The sequence below is a fragment of the Bubalus bubalis genome, chromosome 12 (genome assembly GCF_019923935.1).
Source record: "Bubalus bubalis isolate 160015118507 breed Murrah chromosome 12, NDDB_SH_1, whole genome shotgun sequence".
Taxonomy (NCBI): Eukaryota; Metazoa; Chordata; class Mammalia; order Artiodactyla; family Bovidae; genus Bubalus; species Bubalus bubalis.
This window is the reverse complement of record NC_059168.1, coordinates 55,336,241-55,359,984: the sequence shown is the minus strand read 5'-3', so window position 1 is coordinate 55,359,984 and position 23,744 is coordinate 55,336,241. Positions and strand designations below refer to the sequence as shown.

The following is a 23,744-nucleotide window of genomic DNA, read 5'->3' as shown; positions in this document are numbered from 1 at the left end:
TTGGGAAAAAACACCAGTTCAATACAAAATTCTAATGCAGTAGTTTCTATGGCATGGAAATATTACTTTAGTTATCCGTGTGACTACTATAGGTCTGTATTATCACTTCTTTTTGATAGAGCACTAGCATCATCATGCTGGTTTCTCTCCAAAATGTACAGTATACATATACCTTAAATTTCATGGAGATTCTGTGCAAGGAAATAACTTTTAATGGGCTATACCACAAGGTGAGCATATATAGTAAGCCATATTTATGCTTATTATATAATACTAAATGAATAGATTAAGTTGTGTGTGTGTGTACATTAGTCATTCAGTCCATTCTGACTCTTTGTGATCCCATAGACTGTAGCCCACCAGGCTCCTCTGTCCATGGAATTGTCCAGGCAAGAATACTGAAGTAGGTTGCCATTCCCTTCACCAGGGGTTCTTCCCAGCCCAGGGATTGAACCTGCATCTCCTGTGTCTCCTGCATTACAGGCAGAAACTTTACCATCTGAGCCACCAGCGAAACCCTAGATTAGGTTGAAAGTGAAAGTGTTGGCTGCTCAGTTGTGTCCAACTTTTTGCAACCCCTTAGACAGTAACCTACCAAGCTCTTCTATCCACAGAATTTTCCAAGCAAGAATACTGGAGTGGGTTGCCATTTCCTTCTCCAGGGATCTTCCCGATCCAGGGATCAAACCTGGGCCTCCTACATTGCAGGCAGATTCTTTACTGTCTGAGCCACCAGGAAAGCCCCAGATAGATTAGGTTATCTGGGAGTTATTCAAGAAAGACTACATTTTGACTCATTACTTGGTAATTATTTTTTTAACTTGGCACTTCTCAAAACCTGACTTAAGATTCTATTACCATTAGAGCATTTTAACTCCATTAAAGAGTTTTCCTCTTTAAGGAGTTTTTCATTTATCTTTAGTTGCTTGGGAATAAACAACTTGTTTTTGATAATTTTGTTTTCAAATATTCACTTCACAGTGCTCTTGCTATTTTTTTAAGCTGCAACAGTAATCAAAGCTCTCTCTCTCTGTTATGTTTGCTGAGTAATTATGACAAATGAAATACCTCAGAGCAGTGCAGCAACAGAATTCACAAAGTCTTACTACCCACATCTGAAGAGTACATGAATCTAGTCAAATGGTGGCCAAGTCATCATTTTTTTTTTTTTAATTTTCAACTCTTGGTTCTCTTTTATTGGTTTTTCTGGCGAGTTCAAATATTGGCTTAAGTAACAGCATTCACATCTGTGTACTCTTACTTTTCCAAGTTTCTTGTGATTGCCTAATAGAGAAAATTGCCTTTCAACCATTTGATCAATTCATTGATAAGTTGTTTTTTATATGTCATGGCCCCTAAAATAAGAGGAAAGATTTACCTCTAGAAGCCATTGCTATTTCTTGCTCACTTTCTTTTGCTTCAGCTAAACTGCTGTTTCTGAAAGTAAAGTCTATAAATGATACATATCCTAATTTTATGTGATGATTGTGAAATATCCTAGCAGAGACGTACATAGACAGAAGCACTGTAAGATCTACAAATTTGCCTTCTAACAAGATCAAGGTGACTCTAAGGTATGATAAATCTGATAATCGCTTTTCTAGAATTCAGTGCTTCTCAGATTTTATTGAGCATATGAATTACTTAGGAATCTTGTTAAAATACAGAATCTCTTTTAGTAGGTCTGGAGTGTGCCTTAGAGTCTATATTTCTAACAGTTCCTAGGTGACAGTGATAATCTCCAGAGCTTACTTTGAATCAACTGCCCTATGGTAAGGCTTAGACAAACTACACTGTTGTTGGTTATGGACACAATTGCTAAGACAAAATGCCTTAGTGCCCTCACCATTGCTTATCATTTTGGAAAATGTCTTCTGTGTTTATTGTGCTTATATATCCAGGAAGCAGAGAACTGATCAAATAGAAGAGATGTAGTCAGATAAGTTGTCTTACAATAAAACACATTGCAAGAAAAAGAAAGGATGAAATGGTGTTGGCTAACTGCATTACTTGCCATTGTATAAGAATGGAGGGTCTATTCCTATAATAGAATATTAGGTGATGAGAATATTAGGTGGACATAGGTCACATAGTTTTATACTCATATCACACTGATCCCATCACTTCATGGCAAATAGAAGGGGGAAAAGTGGAAGCAGTGACAGACTTTATTTTCTTGGGCTCGAAACTCTGTGAACCTTGACTGTAGCCATAAAATTAAAAGATGTGCTCCTTGGAAGGAAAGTGATGACAAACCTAGACAGCATATTAAAAAGCAGAGACAACACTTTACTGACAAAGGTCTGTATAGTCAAAGCTTTGGTTTTTCCAGAAGTCATGTACGGATGTGAGAGTTGGACTGTGTAGAAGGCTGAATGTTGAAGAATTGATGCTTTTGAATTGTGGTCTGGAGAAGACTCTTGAGGGTTCCTTGGAATGCAAGGAGATGAAACCAATCAATTCAAAAGGAAATCAACCCTGAATATTCATTGAAAGGACTGATTCTGAAGCTGAAGCTCCAGTACTTTGGCCACCTGATGGGAAGAGCCAACTCATTGGAAAAGACCCTGATGTTGGGAAAGGTTAAAGGGAAAAGGAGAAGAGGGAAGCAGAGGATGAGATGGTTAGATAGCATTACTGACCCAGTGGACATGACTTTGAGCAAACTCCAAGAGATAGTAAAGGACAGGGAAGCCTGGCATGCTACAGTCCATGAGGTCACAGAGAGTCATACACGATTTAGTGATTGAACGACAACAGCACCATACCATGACATATCTGAAAACAGGTGCCAAACCTCTGCTACTGCTGAGCTTTTCCACTGGCCAGGGTTCACTGGGATCATCATTATGTCAAGGTGGCAAGACCATTGACCACTTATACTCTCATCTATGAACTGCAGGATTTTTTCTCTTCTTTGATGAGAGGCAGAGACTTTGAGGAAATATTTGAGGTGGAACTAGATAAAGTCAAGAATCCTTCTAAGCTAAGGTTGAGGAATGTACTGAGAGGGACCTTATTGAAAATTTAGAGAGAAGTTGACACAGCTATTGAGTCTGAATGATGTGATCAGTAGATCCACTTAAAGAGTGTTGATACAAAACTATACTTAGAAATGATACAAGAACCCCTATGTTCATAGTGCATTATTCACAATAGCCAAGTCATGGAAATAACCTAAATGTCCATTGAAAGATAAATTGATAAAATTGTGGTATATGTACGTATATATGTATATATATACACACAATGGAATATTGCTCAGTCATAAAAACATAATGAAACAATGCAAATTGAAGCAACATGGATTGACCTAGAGATTATCATACTAAGTGAAGTAAGTCAGAAAGAGAAAGACAAATATATGATATCACTTATATGTGGAATCTGAAAAGGACACAAATGAACTATATTTAAAACAGAAACAGAGTCATAGAGAACAAACTTGTGGTTGCCACAGGGGAGAAGAGGTGGGGGAGGGATGGATTGGGTGTTTGGGATGAGCAGATGCAAATTATTATTTATACAATGGATAAACACCAGGGTTCTACTGTACAGTACAGAAAACCATATTCAATATACTGTGATAAGCCATAATGGAAAAGAATATGAAAAAGTTGTATAACAATCACTTCGCTGTACAGCAGAAATTAATACAATGTTGTAAATCAACTATCAGTTCAGTTCAGTTCACTTTAGTCACTCAGTTGTGTCCGACTTTTTGCAACGCCATCAACTGCAGCACGCCAGGCCTCCCTGTCCATCACCAACTCCTGGAGTTCACTCAAATCCATGTCCATCGAGTTGGTGATGCCATCCAACCATCTCATCCTCCGCTGTCCCATTTTCCTCCTGTCCCTAATCCCTCCCAGCATCAGAGTCTTTTCCAATGAATCAACTCTTCGCATGAGGTGGCCAAAGTACTGGAGTTTCAGCTTTAGCATCATTCCTTCCTAAGAAATCCCAGGGTTGATCTCCTTTAGGATGGACTGGTTGGATCTCCTTGCAGTCCAAGAGACTCTCAAGAGTCTTCTCCAACACCACAGTTCAAAAGCATCAATTCTTCAGCGCTCAGCTTTCTTCACAGTCCAACTCTCACATCCATACATGACCACTGGAAAAACCATAGCCTTGACTAGATGCACCTTTGTTGGCAAAGTAATGTCTCTGCTTTTCAATATGCTATCTAGGTTGGTCATAACTTTTCTTCCAAGGAGTAGGCGTCTTATAATTTCATGGCTGCAATCACCATCTGCAGTGATTTTGGAGCCCCCAAAAATAAAGTCTGACACTGTTTCCACTGTTTCCCCATCTATTTCTCATGAAGTGATGGGACCAGATGCCATGATCTTAGTTTTCTGAATGTTGAGCTTTAAGCCAACTTTTTCACTGTCCTCTTTCACTCTCATCAAGAGGCTTTTGAGTTTCTCTTCACTTTCTGCCATAAGGGTGGTGTCATCTGAATATCTGAGGTTATTGATATTTCTCCTGGCAATCTTGATTCCGTCTTGTGCTTCATCCAGCCCAGTGTTTATCATGATGTACTCTGCATATAATTAAGCAGGGTGACAATATACAGCCTTGATGTACTCCGTTTCCTATTTGGAACCAGTCTGTTGTTCCATGTCCAGTTCTAACTGTTGCTTCCTGACCTGCATACAGGTTTCTCAAGAGGCAGGTCAGATGGTCTGCTATTCCCATCTCTTTCAGAATTTTCCACAGTTTATTGTGATCTTCACAGTCAAAGGCTTTGGCATAGTCAGCAAAATAAATTTTTAAAGAAATGGTTGGTGTAGCAGCAAGTCTTTACTAATGTAGAAGGGAGAAGATAAAGGTAGGGACAGAAAGATGTAAGCTTGATGGCCTTCCTAAAAGCTATTGGAGTTTGGAGAAGGAAGATATGTTGCTAAGAGAACGAGCCAGGAAATATTTCTAGGAGAAAGAGGAGGTAAGTCAATAGCGCTAAATGAGACAGAGTAGTCTGATAAGATAAAAATAATTTGATTCGGGCAATTCTTTAACTACCTTAGTGAGAGATCAGTTTAAAGAGGACTCTGCTTCAAGATGTGTGGGAATGAAAGTAAAATGTCAGTGGGCTGAGAAACTAATGGAAGGAGAACAAGGACACTTTAACAAACATGCTTCTCATTTTCAAAAAAATATTCGCACTGACTAATAAAATCTAGACTCCTTTGCTCAGCTCTCAGAACCTTTCAAAGTTTTATCCCACCACATCTGTCAACCTTGTTTTTTTTTATCATTGATGTACAGCTCCCTTCTCAAGTGAGAGTGGTCTCCTTACTGCCTAGAAAACACCATGTCCATTTTCACATTTCTGTGTTCATGCTATTATTCTGCATATCTGTTGCTTTTATGTTTTCTTTTTTTTTTTCCTGCACAAAAGATATGCTTGCAAATTGTTAGAGAGGTAATGGGACTGTGTAGATCTTGAATGACTCTTGGGTGAAAGTTGGTATGGGATTAGACAGTGCCTGGTTAGGGTAAGAAGAGGCATGACATTCAACCAAGAATTTCTACAGAATAATCATCTCTTAAAAGATTACCAAGAAGATGCACTAGACATGTAAAAGTCTGTAAGCCACGTCTGCCCCAGACCCAGTCCTAACCTCAATGTCAAACTTAAGCACAGAAGTTTATAGTCTCCAGGGCTTATTGGTATGTGTCTTTATTATTTAGATCATCTTTTATGTTCCTCATTAAAATTATACTTTTCTTCATACAATGTTCTATATTTTGTGTCACGGTTATCTTGGATAATATCAATTTATGGTTATTGTGAATAGGGTATTTTAAACTAGATTTTTCACTGGCAATGTTGTTCAACTTGATTTGTATTGCTGTCTAGTATTAGCCACAAATAGTTCTAATAGTTTTTCTTTTATTTTTTTATATTTTCTTGATACCATCATAATCTCTATAAGTAATGACAATTTAGTATCTACCTTTATAATATTTATATCTGTCCTGTCTCTTTTCATATCTAAATTGTTGACTTTGTACTTTAACAAAACACTGAATAACAATGGGGAGAGTTAACAATTATTTCTTTATTCTAAACTGATTAAGACATGAGTATTTTGGAGCCACCTAATTTTCCCTCTATTCTGTGCTGTTACATCCATTTACATTCTTCCACATGTGAGTAAATGAGTTTGCTTTCTAAAAGAGGACTGAATTGATTTGCTGCATTTGAAAGTAATCACACTTTTCTTAGGACCTTCCTGGTAATATTCCATGTTTTATTTTTTGGCATAAACATAACAGACACTTCGTACAGACTTCCTATTATGAACATTACCTAAACTGTGCTTAATACAGTAATGAACCATGAGATAACAGAAAAATTGAAATTTGTCTGTCTTTACAGAAAATGAACCACAATGTAATCATTTTGATAGATTCATTGTCAGCTTGTGCTTCATCCAACCCAGCATTTTGCGTACAAGTTAAATAAGCAAGGTGACAATATAGTGACTTAACATACTCCTTTCCCAATTTGGAACCAGTCCATTGTTCCATGCCTGGTACTAACTGTTGCTTCTTGACCTGCATACAGATTTCTCAGGAGGCAGGTAAGGTGGTCTGGCATTCCCAGCTGTTTTAAGAATTTTCCATAATTTGTTGTGATACACACAGTCAAAGACTATATATAGCATAGTCAATGAAGCAGAAGTAGATGTTTTTCTAGAATTCTCTTGCTTTTTCTATGATCCAACAGATGTTGGCAATTTGATTTCTGGTCCCTCTGCCTTTTCTAAATCCAGTTTGAATATCTGGAAGTTCTTGGTTCACATACTGTTAAAGCGTAGCTTGGAGAATTTGAAGCAGTGCTTTGCTAGTGTGTGAGATGAGTGCAATTGTGCATTAGTTTGAGCATTCTTTGGCATTGCCTTTCTTTGGGATTGGAATGAAAACTGACCTTTTCCAGTCCTGTGGCCCCTGCTGAGTTTTCCAAATTTGCTGGCATAATGAGTGCAGTACTTTCACATCATCACCTTTTAGGATTTGGAATAACTCAGCTGGAATTCCATCACCTTCACTAGCTTTGTCCGTAGTAATATTTCCTAAGACCCACTTGACTTCACACTCTAGGATCTCTGGCTCTAGGTGAGAGATCACACCATTGTGCTTATCAGGGTCATTAAGATCTTTTTTGTATACTTCTGTGTATTTTTGCCACCTCTTAATATCTTCTGCCTCCGTTAGGTCCATACCATTTCTGTCCTTTATTGTGCCTATTTTTGCATGAAATGTTCCCTCAGTATGTCTGATGTGCTTGAAGAGATCTCTAGTCTTTCCCATTGTGTTGTTTTCCTCTATTTCTTTGCACAGAGGAAGGCTTTCTTATCTCTCCTTGCTATTCTTTGGAACTCTGCATTCAGATGGATATATCTTTCCTTTTCTCCTTTGCCTTTAGCTTCTCTTCTTTTCTCAGCTATCTGTAAGGCCTCCTCAGACAACCATTCTGCCTTTTTGCATTGCTTCTTCCTGGGGATGGTTTTGACCACCGCCTCCTGTACAATGTTACAAACTTCTGTCCATAGTTGTTCAGACACTCTATCAGATCTGATCCCTTGAATCTATTTGTCACTTCCACTGTATAATCATAAAGGATTTGATTTAGGTCATACCTGAATGTTCTAGTGGTTTTCCCTACTTTATTCAATTTAAGTCTGAATTTGGCAATAAGGAGTTCATGATGTGAGCTGCAGTCAGCTCCTGGTCTTGTTTTTGCTGACTGTATAGAGCGTCTCCATCTTCAGCTGCAAATAATAGAATCATTCTGATTTCGGTGTTGACCATCTGGTGGTGTCCCTGTGTTGAGTCATCTCTTGTGTTGTTGTAAGAGGGTGTTTGCTATGACCAGGGCATTCTCTTGACAAAACTCTGTTAATCTTTGCTCTGCTTCATTGTGTACTCCAAGACCATACTTGCCTCTTACTGCAGGTATCTCTTGACTTCCTACTTTTGCATTCCAGTCCCCTATGATGAAAAGGGCATCTTTTTTGGTGTTAGTTCTAAAAGGTCTTCATTCGACTTCATTCAACTTCAGCTTCTTCAGCATTAGTGGTTAGGACATAGACTTGGATTGCTGTGATATTGAATGGTTTGTCTTGGAGATGAACCGAGATCATTCTGTCATTTTTGAGATTGCACACAAGTACTGCATTTTGGACTCTTCTGTTGAGTATGAAGGCTAATCCATTTCTTCTAAGGGATTGTTGGCCACAGTAGTAGATATAATGGTCATCTGAATTAAATTCGCACATTCTGGTCCATTTTAATTCACTGATTCCTAAAATGTCAATGTTCACTCTTACTATCTCCTGTTTGACCACTTCCAATTTACCTTGATTCATCGACTTAGCTTTCAGTTTCCTATGCAATATTGTTCTTTACAGCATCTGACTTTACTTCCATCCCCAGTCACATCCACAACTGGTTGTTGTTTTCGCTTTGGCTCAGCCTCTTCACTCCTTCTTCAGCTGTTTCTCCTCTCTTTTCCAGTAGCATATTGGGCACCTACCTACCTGGGAGTTCATCTTTCAGTGTCATATCTTTTATACATCAATGTGTTAGAGTAAATCCACATTAAGGAGAATGCTCTTGTCCCTAAGTAAATTGACTTTGGAGACATACTGTCTGTCTTCTGAAGGTTGCCTCTGTAAGTTGGGGCTTCTCTTGTAGCTCAGATGGTAAAGAATCTGCCCACAATGCAGGAGACCTGGGTTTGATACCTGGATTGGGAAGATCCCCTGGAGAAGGGAATAGCTACCCACTTCAGTATTCCTGCCTGGAGAATTCCACAGACAGAGGTTACAGCCCTTGGGGTTGCAAAGAGCCAGACACAACTGAGTGACTAGCTCTTTCTGTAGGTGAACTGGAAAGACTATAAAGTTTGACTGACTCCATATACATTTTACAGCTAACTACCATTTTTGGGCAGTCTTATTCTTAATGATTTTATCTTTCTATTTTTTAGCTAGTCTATGTGCTTAAATGTCCTTAGAGAGTCCTTCTTTAATTCTCTGTATCTAATTAATTAGCAATCAAAAGAAAGCTGAATATGATGGCTCCCATTTCTATAGTAACCACATGTGAAGTAATGGTTCTACTTCATTCATCATCTTAGTTCATTTTTTTAATACCTTTTTTTTTCCCTTCTGGTATTATATCTTTCCCAATAAACTGACTAGACGTTGATTGTGACTTGCCAAATCACTTTGCTTGCTCTGTAATTTGGAGTAAAGAGCAGAGACTAAAGCATTTAGAACTTTTCTGTAGACTAGCTTTCTTGATAACTTCCAATAAAAGCTTTAGTTTGCTAAGCAGGATAGACACCTCAGTGCAAATAAACTACAACACCCACATTCCTATGAATCTGATAAAAATAATGCAGAGGTGTAGATGACTAGCTAAAGAGAATATGAAACAGTTGCATTCATTTCCCTCCCAGACTTCTCACTGGCAGAAAATATTCGGAAGTCGATAGGCGATAAGGTTTAAAAGATATTAAAAGCTTTGTTAGCAGATTAAATTGCTCTAGATGTAGCACTAAAAGAAGTTTGGCAATTGAAATATGTATCCAAATTATGATACCTAGAAAAGGAGTGATAATGCAAATATAGTTTCTATTCTGGAAATTTTCGCAGGTTAACCAAATGTTGAGACTGAGTCATTCAGGCTCTTCGGATCAAATTTACCACATTGTTTTTATAAGATGAAATCGGAAATAGCAATAATCTTCATTTAAAGCCTTTGGAAAGTGACATGTAAATCAGGTATTTTGATAGTCCACCATTTATTAACTACTATTTCATCTCTGTCCTCACTTTTGAGCTCACTTGGGTACTGGTTTTCCTGACTGAAAGCTCAAAGGCATTTCCACCGTTTATTCTATTTTCTTTCCTCCCTGAAGCTAGGTACTCTAATCAGCACTGTATTTGTCAATCTGTGAAAGCACAACCTCCAGTGGATTGAAAAATTTGAGCTACTTACAAGTCTGCTCTTCCTCCTTTATTCACATTCTTTTTTTTTTTTCCCCCTGCAGGAGATAAATAGCTATTAATTTATATGCTAATCTGTATAATTCCACATTTTCCTTAAGATGAGGCTATGTGATATGTATTCATGATTTAATATACAAAGGATATTTTAAAATTATGAGATAATAATACACGATTTCTGGACATTTATGCAAAGGAATTTTACAATTGTTTTTTTTTTGTACTTAAGGTGACAACGCTTGTCAACACAAGCAACAAAGGCCCATCCGGCAAAAAGAAAGGAAGGTCAAAGAAAGCCCATGTACTGGCTGCATCTGTAGAGCAAGCCACTCAGAACTTTCTGGAAAAAGGTGAACAGATTGCTAAGGAGAGTCAAGATCTCAAAGAAGAACTGGTTGCTGCTGTTGAGGATGTACGCAAACAAGGTAGGAAGAATAATATTATTTTAGAGGGATGTATATGATGTTTAAACAGTGGATTTTTCTAGGAAAATAAGACTACTCTTAAATAAGACTACTCTTTTGAGTAGTCTTATTTATTTATTTATTTATTTTTTGCCTCTATCTACACTTCTCATTTTTAATTTTGCTGGAATTAGATGTTTAGGCAGGTAGAGATTTCTTTGTTGTGGCAGTTTAACACAGCTACAGACACTCCATGTCTGCTGTTGCTCTTCAAATTGTTTTCACCTGGTTAATGAAACCAGACTCTCTTGTCAAACTTAGGTTTTGGGGAGGACAGGATGAGAAGCCTTTATATTTATAAAGTCACTGAAAAGTCAAGATTTGATGGATGTAGGGAGGAGAAGAATACAGTGTAATAAAATTATTATTGCTTTTGTATGATTCCCAAATTTCTATTTTCTGTTCATGGTTTTTCTCAAAAATCTCTCTATCTGGTTAACTGGCTACCAGTTGATCAATTATATAGCTAGGAAGCTATCAATAATACTATTTATTTAGTATATTTAAAATTTTTAATTGTAAAATACACATAAAATATATTATTATAACCATTTTAAGTGTGTAGTTTGGTCATGTAAAGTATAATCATATGGTTGAGTCACTAATCTCCATAACTTTTTCACCTTGCAAAACTGAAATTCTATACCTATTAAACAACCTCCAAGTTTGCCTTCCCCCAAGCCACTGGCAATCACTATGTGAGTTTCTTTTTTGATGAGTTTTACTACTCTAGATGCATATAAGTGGAATCATAGTGTTTGTCTTATTGTTTTTTTTTACATTTTATTTTATTTTTAAACTTTACATAATTGTATTAGTTTTGCCAAATATCAAAATGAATCTGCCACAGGTATACATGTGTTCCCCATCCTGAACCCTCCTCCCTCCTCCCTCCCCATTCCATCCCTCTGGGTCGTCCCAGTGCTCCAGCCCCAAGCATCCAGTATCGTGCATCGAACCTGGACTGGCAACTCGTTTCATACATGATATTTTACATGTTTCAATGCCATTCTCCCAAATCTTCCCACCCTCTCCCTCTCTCACAGAGTCCATAAGACTGTTCTATACATCAGTGTCTCTTTTGCTGTCTCGTACACAGGGTTATTGTTACCATCTTTCTAAATTCCATATATATGCGTTAGTATACTGTATTGGTGTTTTTCTTTCTGGCTTACTTCACTCTGTATAATAGGCTCCAGTTTCGTCCACCTCATTAGAACTGATTCAAATGTATTCTTTTTAATGGCTGAGTAATACTCCATTGTGTATATGTACCACAGCTTTCTTATCCATTCATCTGCTGATGGACATCTAGGTTGCTTCCATGTCCTGGCTATTATAAACAGTGCTGAGATGAACACTGGGGTACACGTGTTTGTCTTATTGTAATTGGTTTATTTCAGTTAGCATAAGGTCCTCAAGGTTTATGCATATTGTGGCATATGTCAAAATGCCTTTCCTTTTTAGGGCTGGATATTATTTTATTGTATATTTATACTGTGTTTTATTTATCCATTCATCTGTTGGTGGACATTTGTGTGCCTTTAACCTTTTGGCCATTGTGAATAATCCAGCTATGAGCATGAGTATACAGATATCTCTTTATCACCCTGCTTTCAATTATTTTGGATTTACATCCAGAGGTGATATTGCTAGATCATATGTAGTTATCTTTTAAATTCTTTGAGGAACTTCTATACTGTTTTCCATAGCAGCCGTGCCATTTTATACTTCTACTAATAGTGCACAAGGGTTCTAGTTTCTCTATATCCTTGGCGACCCTTGTGATTTTCTGTGATTTTTTTTAATCTTATAGTAGTAATCACAGTGGATGTCAGATGATATCTAATTGTGATTTTGATTTCCATTTCTCTAATGATTGGCTATATTGAGTATTGTTTCATGTGCTTGTTGGCTATATTTATATCTTCCTTGAATAAATGTTTATTTAAGCCCATTGCCTTGTTGTTGTAGAGTTATAAGAGTAGACCCTTTATCAGATATTGTTTTGCAAATATTTTCTCCCTTCCTATGGGCTGCCTTTTCACTCTGTTGATTGTATCCTTTGATACACAGACATTTAAAATTGTGTTGTGGTCTTGTTTAGCAGCTTTAGTGGAAAATTCTAGGACACCATGAAATTAGAACAAACACCTACCTCCAGCCTCACCTCTGTCCTCTGTTTTCTGTCTCATAAATGCCACATTTTTTGTTATTCAGTCTCCCAGTCGTGTCCAACTCTGTGACACCATGGACTGCAGCACACTAGGCCTGCCTGTTCTTCATCATCTCCTAAAGTTTGCCCAAGTTCATGTCCATTGCATTGGTGATGCCATCTAGCCATCTCATCCTCTGCTGCCCTCTTCTCTTTCTGCCCTCAATCTTTCCTGGCATCGAGGACTTTTCCAATGAGTCAGCAGTTTGTATCAGATGACCAAAATACTGAAGCTTCAGCTTCAACATCAGTCCTTCCAACGAATATTCAGGGTTCATTTCCCTTAAGACTGACTGGTTTGATCTCCTTGTTGTCCAAGGGACTTTCAGGAGTCTTCTCCAGCACCACAGATCCAAGGCATCAATTCTTTGGTGCTCTGCCTTCTTTGTGGTCCAGCTCTCATAGCCATACGTGACCACTGGGAAAACCCTAGCCTTGACCATGTGGACCTTTGTCGGCAGAGTAAAGTCTCTGATTTTCAATACACTGTCTAGGTTTGTCATCACTTTCTTGCCAAGAAGCAACCATCTTCTGATTTCATGGCCATAGTCATCATCTGCAGTGATGCCACATATATGTATTCACTTGCAGAAATCTTGATATCATGCTTGCTACTTCTGTCTCCTTCCAAACACAGTCTACCACAAAGACACATAGATTTTTTAACTCCTGCTGCTTCTGCTAAGTCGCTTCAGTCATGTCCGACTCTGTGCGACCCCATAGACAGCGGCCCACTAGACTCCTCTGTCCCTGGGATTCTCCAGGCAAGAGTACTGGAGTGTATTGGAATACTTCTCCAATGCATGAAAGTGAAAAGTAAGGGAAGTCGCCCAGTCGTGCCTGACTCTTAGCGACCCCATGGACTGCAGCCCGCCAGGCTCCTCCATCCATGGGACTTTCCAGGCAAGAGTACCAGAGTGGGGTGACCTCTTAAATTGACCAACTTCTGTTTTAGTTATTCAGAAGCACCGTGTTTTACCTTCTCCAGGGTCTTTATACATTCTGTCTTCTCTCTCATAGTTAAGAAAGACTCATTCTGCACATCCCAGCTCAAAGAACACCTTTCCAGGGAACCCGTCCCTGACACTACTGGGATACTCTTTCATGGATATTTCCTTGTCACTTTCCACTGGATAATATAATTTTTGTGAGGTGACTTGATTGATAGCTTTGTTCTCTGCCACACTGGAAATTAATGAAGATAGAGAACACCCTGTGTCTCTTTTGCAACCATTGATTTGCAATGCTTAGCATTCATAAGACTTCAAGAAGTATTCGTTAAATAAATGAAGGAATAGATGATTGAGTGTTCTATCACCTTTCTACTTGCAAACCAGCCACTTTTTTAATTTGCAGATGGGTATTTGGTCCCTGGAAACACCAAACACCCTTCCATACCAAATAATCATCCTTCTTCATACTGCCATGTGCTTCCTAGCCTCTTCTTCAACCTAAATGTTAATTTTATTTACATAACACTCATGTAAATTGCTACTTTAATTCAAAGTGTTAAATTTTACATATTTCATCTAATGTGGATGGAATATATTTATATATGTGTTTTAGCAACATGATAGCTTCCAAGTTTCTAAGTGCTATTGAAAACTGGTATTCCTTCTGAATTGCAGATGGACACTTGTGTTCATGCATCTGTAGCCTGGATACTTTCTTTTTCTTTTTTTAGGTTGACTGGGAGATAATAAATTTCACACATTTAAAGTGTGATAAGTTTTGATAAATTTGATAAGTTTTGACAGATGTCTACCATGAAACTATCAGCACCGTCAATACAGTGAACCTCTCCTACTCCAGAGGGATTTTATTAACTGGCCTCTAGGCTATTTTCTCAAAGATTTATCTGTCATCAGACAAGTTACATTTTTCCATTTAGTTCCCTTAACCACCCTTAACTTTATTTTATCCTTAGAAGTTGGTTTTCACATCTTCTGTAGAAATTAATATTTTATGTTTCTCAAAGCTTGTCTGAAATGCTGTTTTGGTGGCATAATATAATAACTAGCAAAGTTTTTGGCCAGAATGTCCTAGGAATATTAGAGTGAGAAATTATAAAGTAGTTAATTTAGGACAACTTATCACTGTTGTTATTCTAGAGAATATTATAAATTTCCATTATACTAGTGATTTCCTGTTACTGAGAAATTATGCATAAGGAATGATATTTATGTATCAAGCCCAGATGCGACATGTCCTTTTCTGAACAAGATCGAATTCAAGGAAGTGTTGTTATATTTACAAAATAAATTTTCCTGGAAAAATACTTTGAAATTATTTTTTCTGTTTCTCCTATCTTCAAATACTCTCAGGTATACTTCACATGCCTGTGGTGTGTATGCTTTTCATCTCTGACAGCAGAGTCCTTGGGCCCTCCTTTCAGTTCTGTGCCCACAGGCTCTTTTTCTGCTTTCTGCTCCAACTTGGTTCTTTATTGTATAACCCCCTAGCCTGTCTGGCTTTGCACAGATTTTCTGACTGACTATTACCCAGATTTTATTTACAAGTGAGAGGCTGAGAGAGAAAGATGGGGAGCAAGGAGGATGAGGGAGCATGTGAGGACTAGGGTAGGAATATTTAGTCACTAAAACTTTGAAACTTAGGTATCTTCTCTTGGAGAAAGAAATGGAACTCACTCCAGTATTCTTGCCTGGGAAATCCCATGAACAGAGGAGCCTGGCAGACTACAGCCCATGGGTCGCAAAAGAGTTGGGCATAGTGACTAAACAACATCAACAACAGTCTTTCCTTCCAGCATAGAAATCTCTTTCTAAATTCAGAAATTGTGAAAACACTTTCCTTCTTTAATGTGGCTCTAGAATCCACACATGCTTACTTATTAAATGATATATACTTTAGGAATCGAATCTATTGTGCATAATCTTTTCTGTTGAATTGTTTTTGCTTCTTTAAATCAAATGGTGAAAAGTATTGTCACTTTTAAAAAATATTTTCAGCCTGAGCTAAATGCCTGAAGTTTTAGTATAGTACATCTTCATTTTCATATTTTAAATATAGAATCATTTACTGTTATTCTCTCAAAGTTTTACAACACTCATGATTATAATTACTGTAATCTGGGAAGATTATATATGAAATTATTTATTTAACTATGTCATCATTGTATCTCATATAATTAAACTTTGTGTTGAATTTTGTAATCACTAAAAATATGTATCTTTTAATCCTAAGCTGCATGTCAGATTTTTTTTAGGTGCTCAGTATGAGTGGTGATAATATTTTTGTGTGCTCAGTTACTCAGTCATGTCCAACTCTTTGTGACTCCATGAACTATAGCCTGCCAAACTCCTCTGCCCATGCAATTCTCCAAGCAAGAATACTGGACTGGTAGACAATATTTTTGCCCTAGAATATTTCAGTAGAAGATTTTCCTGTACTCTAAATTATAGACTGCAAAAGAACTATATGAGCAGCATTTCTATTAAAAATAAGTAATGAAAATAAATTACTTAAATATATATAAAAAAGAGAAATCATAGTCAAAGCCTAGAATACTGATATTTTAGACTTGGATAAAAATGGGATATTTTAGGTAAAGATGGTTGGTCAAGGGTGTGTGTGTGTGTGCGTGCACGTGTGTGTGTCTGTTTATCATAGATATAGTATTACATATATGTATATTATCTTCCTAATTTAAGTTTAAACTTCACCAGGATATGTATGTTTCTTTTTGTTCTTAAAGGACCTGGCATGATGCTCCAGCACATGGCAAGTTATATTCAAAGAGATTTTTATGTGAAGTTAGCAGAGAATTGGATGTTTGATTAGTATATCTGACTTCCAGTGTTATTTTGGCCATTGACTGCACAATTTAAGCTAAATCACCAAACTTGTTTCAGCCTTAGTGTCTCCAATTTTCAAAAAGTGGTAATAATCGTTTTGGCCTCACTGGCTTGTTTTACATAAGGAAGGCACAAAAGATTTTTGAAAAATTAAATTTTACATAAATGTCAGACAAAATTTATTCTTTATAATTTATGAAATCAATCTGTACTCCTTAAGACAATAGCTGGCTTTCCTATTAATAAACAATGCTAGACAAAGGATCTTAGAGAATTGAATCAGGGTCTTGCAGTCTCTCTGAAGAGGATTGCATAACTCATTGTGGCTTAGAATTGGTAGTCATTGTAAGTGGTCTTAGCAAACCATGATTGGATAATTGTATAACCCATGTATTATGCATAAGGATTGCGGAGGCAGTTATCTCAATCAGGTCTTCATATTGAAGCTCTGGCCAGCTTTGGGACAGAGAATGTCAAAACATTTTAAATGTTTACCACCATACTCTGGACTGAAAACTCTAGTTTTTAAGCTATGGGCTAATCTTATTGTTTAATCACTGAGTTGTGTCAGACTCCTTTGCAAACCCATGGACTATAGCCCGCCAGGGTCCTCTGTCTATGGGATTCCCCAGGCGAGAATGTTGGAGTGGGTTGCCATTTCCTTCACCAGGAGGTGTTAATCTAGGGGTTCTCATTTTTTTAGTGAATATTAGAATGATTTGGAAGGATTTTGAACTTCCTGATGTCCAGGCCTCAGACCTTATCATTTAAGTCAGGAACTCTGGGGTGGAACCAAAATCTTGAGATTTTTAAAGCTCCCCATATGATTTCATTGTGCAACCAATTTGAAAAGAAATGGACTAATATTCTTCTTGCTTATGAGTCCCACCTGATGACTCATTAGTGTATGTTAGCAATTGTTTCACTTTAGGGAGCTGAGGGAAATCAGTCATTTTATAAGATTAATGAGCTTGTAGCTTACATAAAGTTAGATAGGGGGAACTGATATAGCAGAAACAGCCTGGCATTCAATATTTAGATGTTGTGGATAAGCATAACTCTATACCAAAAGATGTTTTACCTAGTTTGGTATTCTGTAGGCACTCAGGGAATATGTGTTGAGTATCTACTAGGGAGCTAAATCTATAAGACAGTCAGCATTTTCAACTCCAGCATCAGTCCTTCCAATGAATATTAAGGGTCGATTTCCTTTAGAATTGACTGGTTTGATCTCCTGCAGTCCAAGGGATTCTCAATAGCCTTCTCCAACAGCCCAGTTTGAAAGCATCGATTCTTCAGTGCTCAGCCTTGTTTATGGGCCAACTCTCACATCTGTACGTGACTACTGAAAAAACCATAGCTTTGACTAGACAGACCTTTGTTGGCAAAGTCATGTCTTTGGTTTTTAATATGTGGTTTAGGTTTGTCATAGATTTTCTTCTAAGGGGCAAACATCTTTTAATTTCATGGCTGCAATCACCATCTGCAGTGATTTTGGAGCCCAAGAAAATAAAGTCTGTCACTGTTTCCAATTTTTCTGCTTCTATTTGCCATGAAATGATGAGACTGGATGCCATGATCTTAGTTTTTGAATGTTGAATTTTAAGCCAGATTTTTCACTCTCCTCTTTCACTTCCTTTTAGAGGTTCTTTAGTTCCTCTTTGCTTTCTGCCATAAGGGTGGTGTCATCTGCATATCTGAGGTTATTAATATTTCTCCTGGCTATCTTCATCCCAGTTTGTGATTCATCCAGCCCAGCATTTTGCATGATGTACTCTGCATGTAAGTTAAATAAGCAGGGTAACAATATATTGCTTTGACATACTCCTTTCCCAATTTTGAAAGAACCTGTTGTTCCATGTCCAGTTCTAACTGTTGCTTCTTGACCTTTCTACAGGATTTTCAGGAGGTAGGTAAAGTAGTCTGATATTCCCATCTCTTTAAGAACTCTCCACAGTTTGTTGTGATCCACACAGTCAAAGGCTTTGACATAATCAGTGAAGCAGAAGTAGATGTTTTTCCTGACCTCCCTTGCTTCCTCCATGATCCAACAAATGTTGGAAATTTGATCTCTGATTCCTCTGCCTTTTCTAAATCCATCTTGTACATCTGGGAGTTCTCTGTTCATATATGGTTGAAGCCTAGCTTGAAGGATTTTGAGCATTACCTTGCTAACATGTGAAATTAACACAATTTTAAAAGGTAAAGAGATACAAATGACATTGATATTTGGGAGATAGCTACAAAAATCCTGATTTGATGAGAATTTTCATATTCAGGCATAATTAGAAATATAATAAGATGGTGGATATGGACCAGATTAGGAAAAGTTCAGGAACTAGGTGACATATAGACACATGATACAAGAGAAACAAGAAGGCAGTTAGAATGTTGGTTTGTACCCATTTAAGTGATATTTCAGAAAGATTTGTTTGGCAACTTCATGAAAAGTTGACTAAGTCATAGAAAGACAGGACTCAGATTGCTTAGGCATTATTGTAACATTTCAGAGAAAACCAAACAGAAAGAGAAATACTTTGAGTGTCTGGGATTGGAGTGATGGTCATGGGAATAGAAATAAGAACCAAAATATTATAGACACGGCAAAAAAGAATAAAAGATTTGGCACTTGTTGAAGGGAAGAGACAAAAGTCAACATTTATTCCATGTTTTTGGCCTTAGAAAACCTAATTGTGATACGTTAAGAGATGATAGTTGAGGAAGCAGGACCAATTTGATTTTAAACATCAGTGGATAAAGGGAACTGCCTAACAGATGGTTAATGCTATGGAAATGAAACTTTCAGTTCAGTTCAGTTCAGTTCCTCAGTCATGTCTGACTCTTTGCCACCCTATGGACTGCAGCACGCCAGGCTTCCCTATCCATCACCAACTCCCAGAGCTTGCTCAAACTCATGTCTATCGAGTCGGTGATACCATCCAATTATCTCATCCTCTGTCGCCTCCTTCTCCTCCTGCCTTCAGTCTTTCCCAGCATCAGGGTCTTTTCTAAGGAGCTGGCTCTTTGCATGAAGTGGCCAAAGTACAGGAGCTTCAGCTTCAGCATCAGTCCTTCCAAAGAATATTCAGGACTGATCTCCTTTAGGATGGACTGGTTGATCTCCTTGCAAGGAGACACTCAAGAGTCTTCTCCAACACCACAGTTCAAAAGCATCAATTCTTTGGCGCTCAGCTTTCTTTATGGTCCAACTCTCACATCCATACAAGAATACTGGAAAAACCATATCTCTGACCATATGGACCTTTGTTGGCAAATTAATGTCTCTGTTTTTTAATATGCTGTCTAGGTTTGTCATAGCTCTTCTTTCAAGGAGCAAGTGTCTTTTAACTTCACGGCTGCAGTCACCATCTGCAGTGATTTTGGAGCCACCTCAAAATAAAGTCTCACACTGTTTCCCTTATTTCCCCATCTATTTGCTATGAAGTGATGGGACTGGATTCTGTGATCTTAGTTTTCTGAATGTTGAGTTTTTTTTTTAATTTTATTTTATTTAACTTTACAATATTGTATTGGTTTTGCCATACATCAAAATGAATCTGACACAGGTATACATGTGTTCCCCATCCTAAACCCTCTTCCCTCCTCTCTCCCCATACCATCCCTCTGGGTCGTCCCAGTGCACCAGCCCCAAGCATCCAGTATCGTGCATCAAACCTGGACTGATGACTCATTTCATATATGATATTATACATATTTCAATGCCATTCTCCCAAATCATCCCACCCTCTCCCTCTCCCACAGAGTCCAAAAGACTGTTGTATACATCAGTGTCTCTTTTGCTGTCTCGTACACAGGGTTATTGTTACCATCTTTCTAAATTCCATATATATGCATTAGTATGCTGTATTGGTGTTTTTCTTTCTGGCTTACTTCACTCTGTATAATAGGCTCCAGTTTCATCCACCTCATTAGAACTGATTCAAATGTATTCTTTTTAATGGCTGAGTAATACTTGAGTTTTAAGCCAACTTTTTCACTCTTCTCTTTCATTTTCATCAAGAGTCTCTTTAGTTCTTCTTCACTTTCTGCCATAAGGATGGTGTCATCTGCAACTTTGGGAAATCCGAAATTTGCAAGTTTTTGGAGGTGATAAATAGAGCCTTCAGAATCAGAGCTTCCTTTGAGTATAGTACTTTCCAATAGATAGAGAAGGAAAGAGGTTTAGTTTTAGAAGAAAAGCTGCATTAATGCTGAAAATGGGATAGAAATGAATCAGAGAGGAAAGGCATGCCTTGAAATGTGACCAGAGAGCAAACAGAGTACAGAATCTTGAATCCAGGAGAATAGAATATTCTGCGAAAAAGACGGTGATCAGTCCAAACTGGGAATGCTGTTGCAATCAGGTCAAATTCTTCTGCGATCATGGAGGATAGTTAATGAGAAAACACCTTGGATTTTGCTAGAAATATGCCATTAATTGTATTTAAAGTACATTTTCAGGAGGCTACAAGGATAATACCTTAAAAAAAAAAAAGATGCTAAAAGAAGAGAGTAGATTGCATAGTAAAGAATGTAGGCAGGAAATCTGCCCATCCCCTTCTTTGATCATTATTACACTATATACTGCACATTTTCTCTTTTTTTTTCCCTTAAGGTAGTCTTGGACTCAAATGAGGGACTATGTGTTATCATTTTGTTATTTATTTTGTTATTTATCTCACCTCTGAAGACTGGCACAGTGCCTGACACATGAGAACACTTAATGCCTGACCCTGAACATTGTCTCAGAATGGAAGGAGAGAAATAGAAGAGTAATTGGAGAAAGTGTTGTGGACAAGCAGAGAATATGATTGTTTGCTTGCCTGCGTATTTTGTTCAGCCTCATTCAGAAGTGTCAGAGCCTGTGTCAAGAGAGGGAGCCACTGGTAGGTGAATTGTGGATACAAAGGGACAAAATGCAGGTTGGTCACATGAGGCAATGCAGATTTCTTTATCTCCAAAGCTAGTAGGAAAGAGAGATATACCCAACAATGGGTTCTATAGAAAACATCAAAAAAAAAAAAGCAGTTTGGATGAAGTGATCTCAATTATTTTGAATGAAAAAGGAAGTGATTTTAACAGACCATGGATATCTGATAGTTGAACACTTTTGTAGATGCTTTTATATTTTTTTGTCTGTTGCTAGCATCTGTGTGACTCTCTCACATTTCAAAAAATTGCATTTATTGAATAAAACTGATGGTTATTCCTTCCTTGGATGCAGTTAAAAAGGCCATTTCCCTGGATGGGCATGCTCAGTTACTCAGGTGTGTCTGACCCTTTGGGACCCCATGGACTGTAATCCACCAGGCTTCTCTCCCCATGGAATTCTCCAGGCAAGAATACTGGAGTGGGATGCCATTTCCTACTCCAGGGGATATTCTGGAACCAGTGATCAAACCTGCATCTCCTGCATTGGTGGGTGGGTTCTTTACCACTAGCACCACTTGGGAAGCCCTATTTCCCTAGACAAGAAGCTTCTAATGTCACATTGGAATCCTGCCTCTCTTCCTTCAGCCACCATATTTATATTACATATTAATATGTAAATCAACATAGTCCAGTCCTGGAAGAAGGAAGGCAGTCTCCTCTTTCCTGCCCCACTTGTAATCTGTATTCTGCTGAGTATAGATCCATTAATTTAAAAAATAATATTATTTAAAAAATAATATTCAAGTAATATAGCAGATACATGTTTATTAGATCGAGTGAAGAGAAGACCTTGAAGTTGGTATGGTGAGTGTCTTTTCAGTCTCAGTGCAGCTGAGTCAAGGATCTGGTGATCATCTGTTGTGTCCACATACCACTGTTCACCATCCCTCCCAAGGAGCCTCCTTCCCTCCTTTATAGAAGCTTTTTTCACAAGCGTTCCTCAGAGTGAAGTTCACAGACTGCACAGTTCAGAATTACCTGGGTGAGGATGAGAGCTATCCATAAAAGTTTGTATTCCTGCCTAGCCAAAAGCTTCCCAGATGGCTCAGACAGTAAAGATTCTGCTTTCAATTCAGGAGACCTGGGTTTGATCTCTGCTTGAGAAGATCCCCTGGAGAAGGGAATGGCTATCTACTCCAGTATTCTTGCCTGAAAAATTCCATGAATAGAGGAGACTGGTGGGCTACAGTCCGTGGGGTCACAGAGAGTTGGACACAACTGAGTGACTAACACACACACAGCCACAAACTTAGATTCAGTGTAGCTGGAGTAATACTGGGAATCTTTATTTCCAGATAGGAACCAAGTGAATCTTATGCTTCCAAATTTTGAGAATTGCTAATAGCCTAAGTGTATTGCATCTTTATACACATCATCTTTAATTAAAGCCTTTATTTCCATTGAAAAGGATGCTATCCAGGAATGAGATAAATCTTCAGCAGCTTTAATACAAGTTAAAAATATAAAAACCTAGAGATATATACAATGACAAAAATGATAAGAGGTTTGATGTGAAAATATCATGAAGAAAAAGTGCATAAATGTGAAAATGCCATATACCTTAGGATTCATCTTAATACAAATTTTACCATTTGTAATACTTTTAAGTATTGCATGTTTTGTTAAATAAAATATCCTGTGTGCAAAATTTTTTGCTAGTTGCGAACCCAGGAATATGCTACTTGAACCTGGAGCCCTGTTTATGGCTTTTGTTGCAACGTATTAAGAGATAACAGAGGGGTTCCCAGGTGGCTCAGTGATAAAGAATCCACCTGCCTATGCAAGATGCAAGAAGATGCAAGAGACATAGGTTCAATTCCTGGGTTGAGAAGATACCCTGGGGTAGAAAAGGGCAACGTACTCCAGTATTCTGGCCTGGAGAATTCCATGGACTGAGAAGCCTGGTAGCCTATAGTCTATTGGGTCACAAAGAGTCAGACACGACTGAGTGAATGAGTACTCACACTCGAGAAAGAACACTAGACAGCTCTTTCATCTTACCCCTCTTGCTGGAGACCTTAACTTTTTAAAATGCTGTAATGTTTCAGCAAGAATAATAAACATAATAGCTTCCATCTATTGGTTGTTATTGCATTTGTAATATACTTTATCTGTATTTCCTTAACACTGCTGACTGAAAAAAATGCCCAACATGAGAGTTGTGAGTTAAATTTTATTTGGAGCAAAATGAGAACTATAGCCTGGGAGACAGACTCTCAGATAGCTCTGAGGGACTGCTCTGGATTGGGGTTGGAGTTTGTCAGTGTATATGTACGATTTTGGTGAAGGA

The 23,744-nt window shown here is 37.8% G+C and overlaps 1 protein-coding gene across 5 annotated transcripts in view; it reads left to right on the top strand.

Moving 5' to 3' along the window:
• The window catches only part of CTNNA2 (catenin alpha 2), a 1,366,752-nt gene that overhangs the window by 288,862 nt on the left and 1,054,146 nt on the right, over positions 1–23,744 (top strand). For all 5 annotated transcript variants that reach the window (XM_044926020.2, XM_044926019.2, XM_044926018.2 and 2 more), the window contains exon 3: positions 10,258–10,453. In XM_044926020.2, coding sequence (XP_044781955.1) covers positions 10,258–10,453 — 196 coding nt within the window. The remainder of the gene's footprint in view (positions 1–10,257; positions 10,454–23,744) is intronic.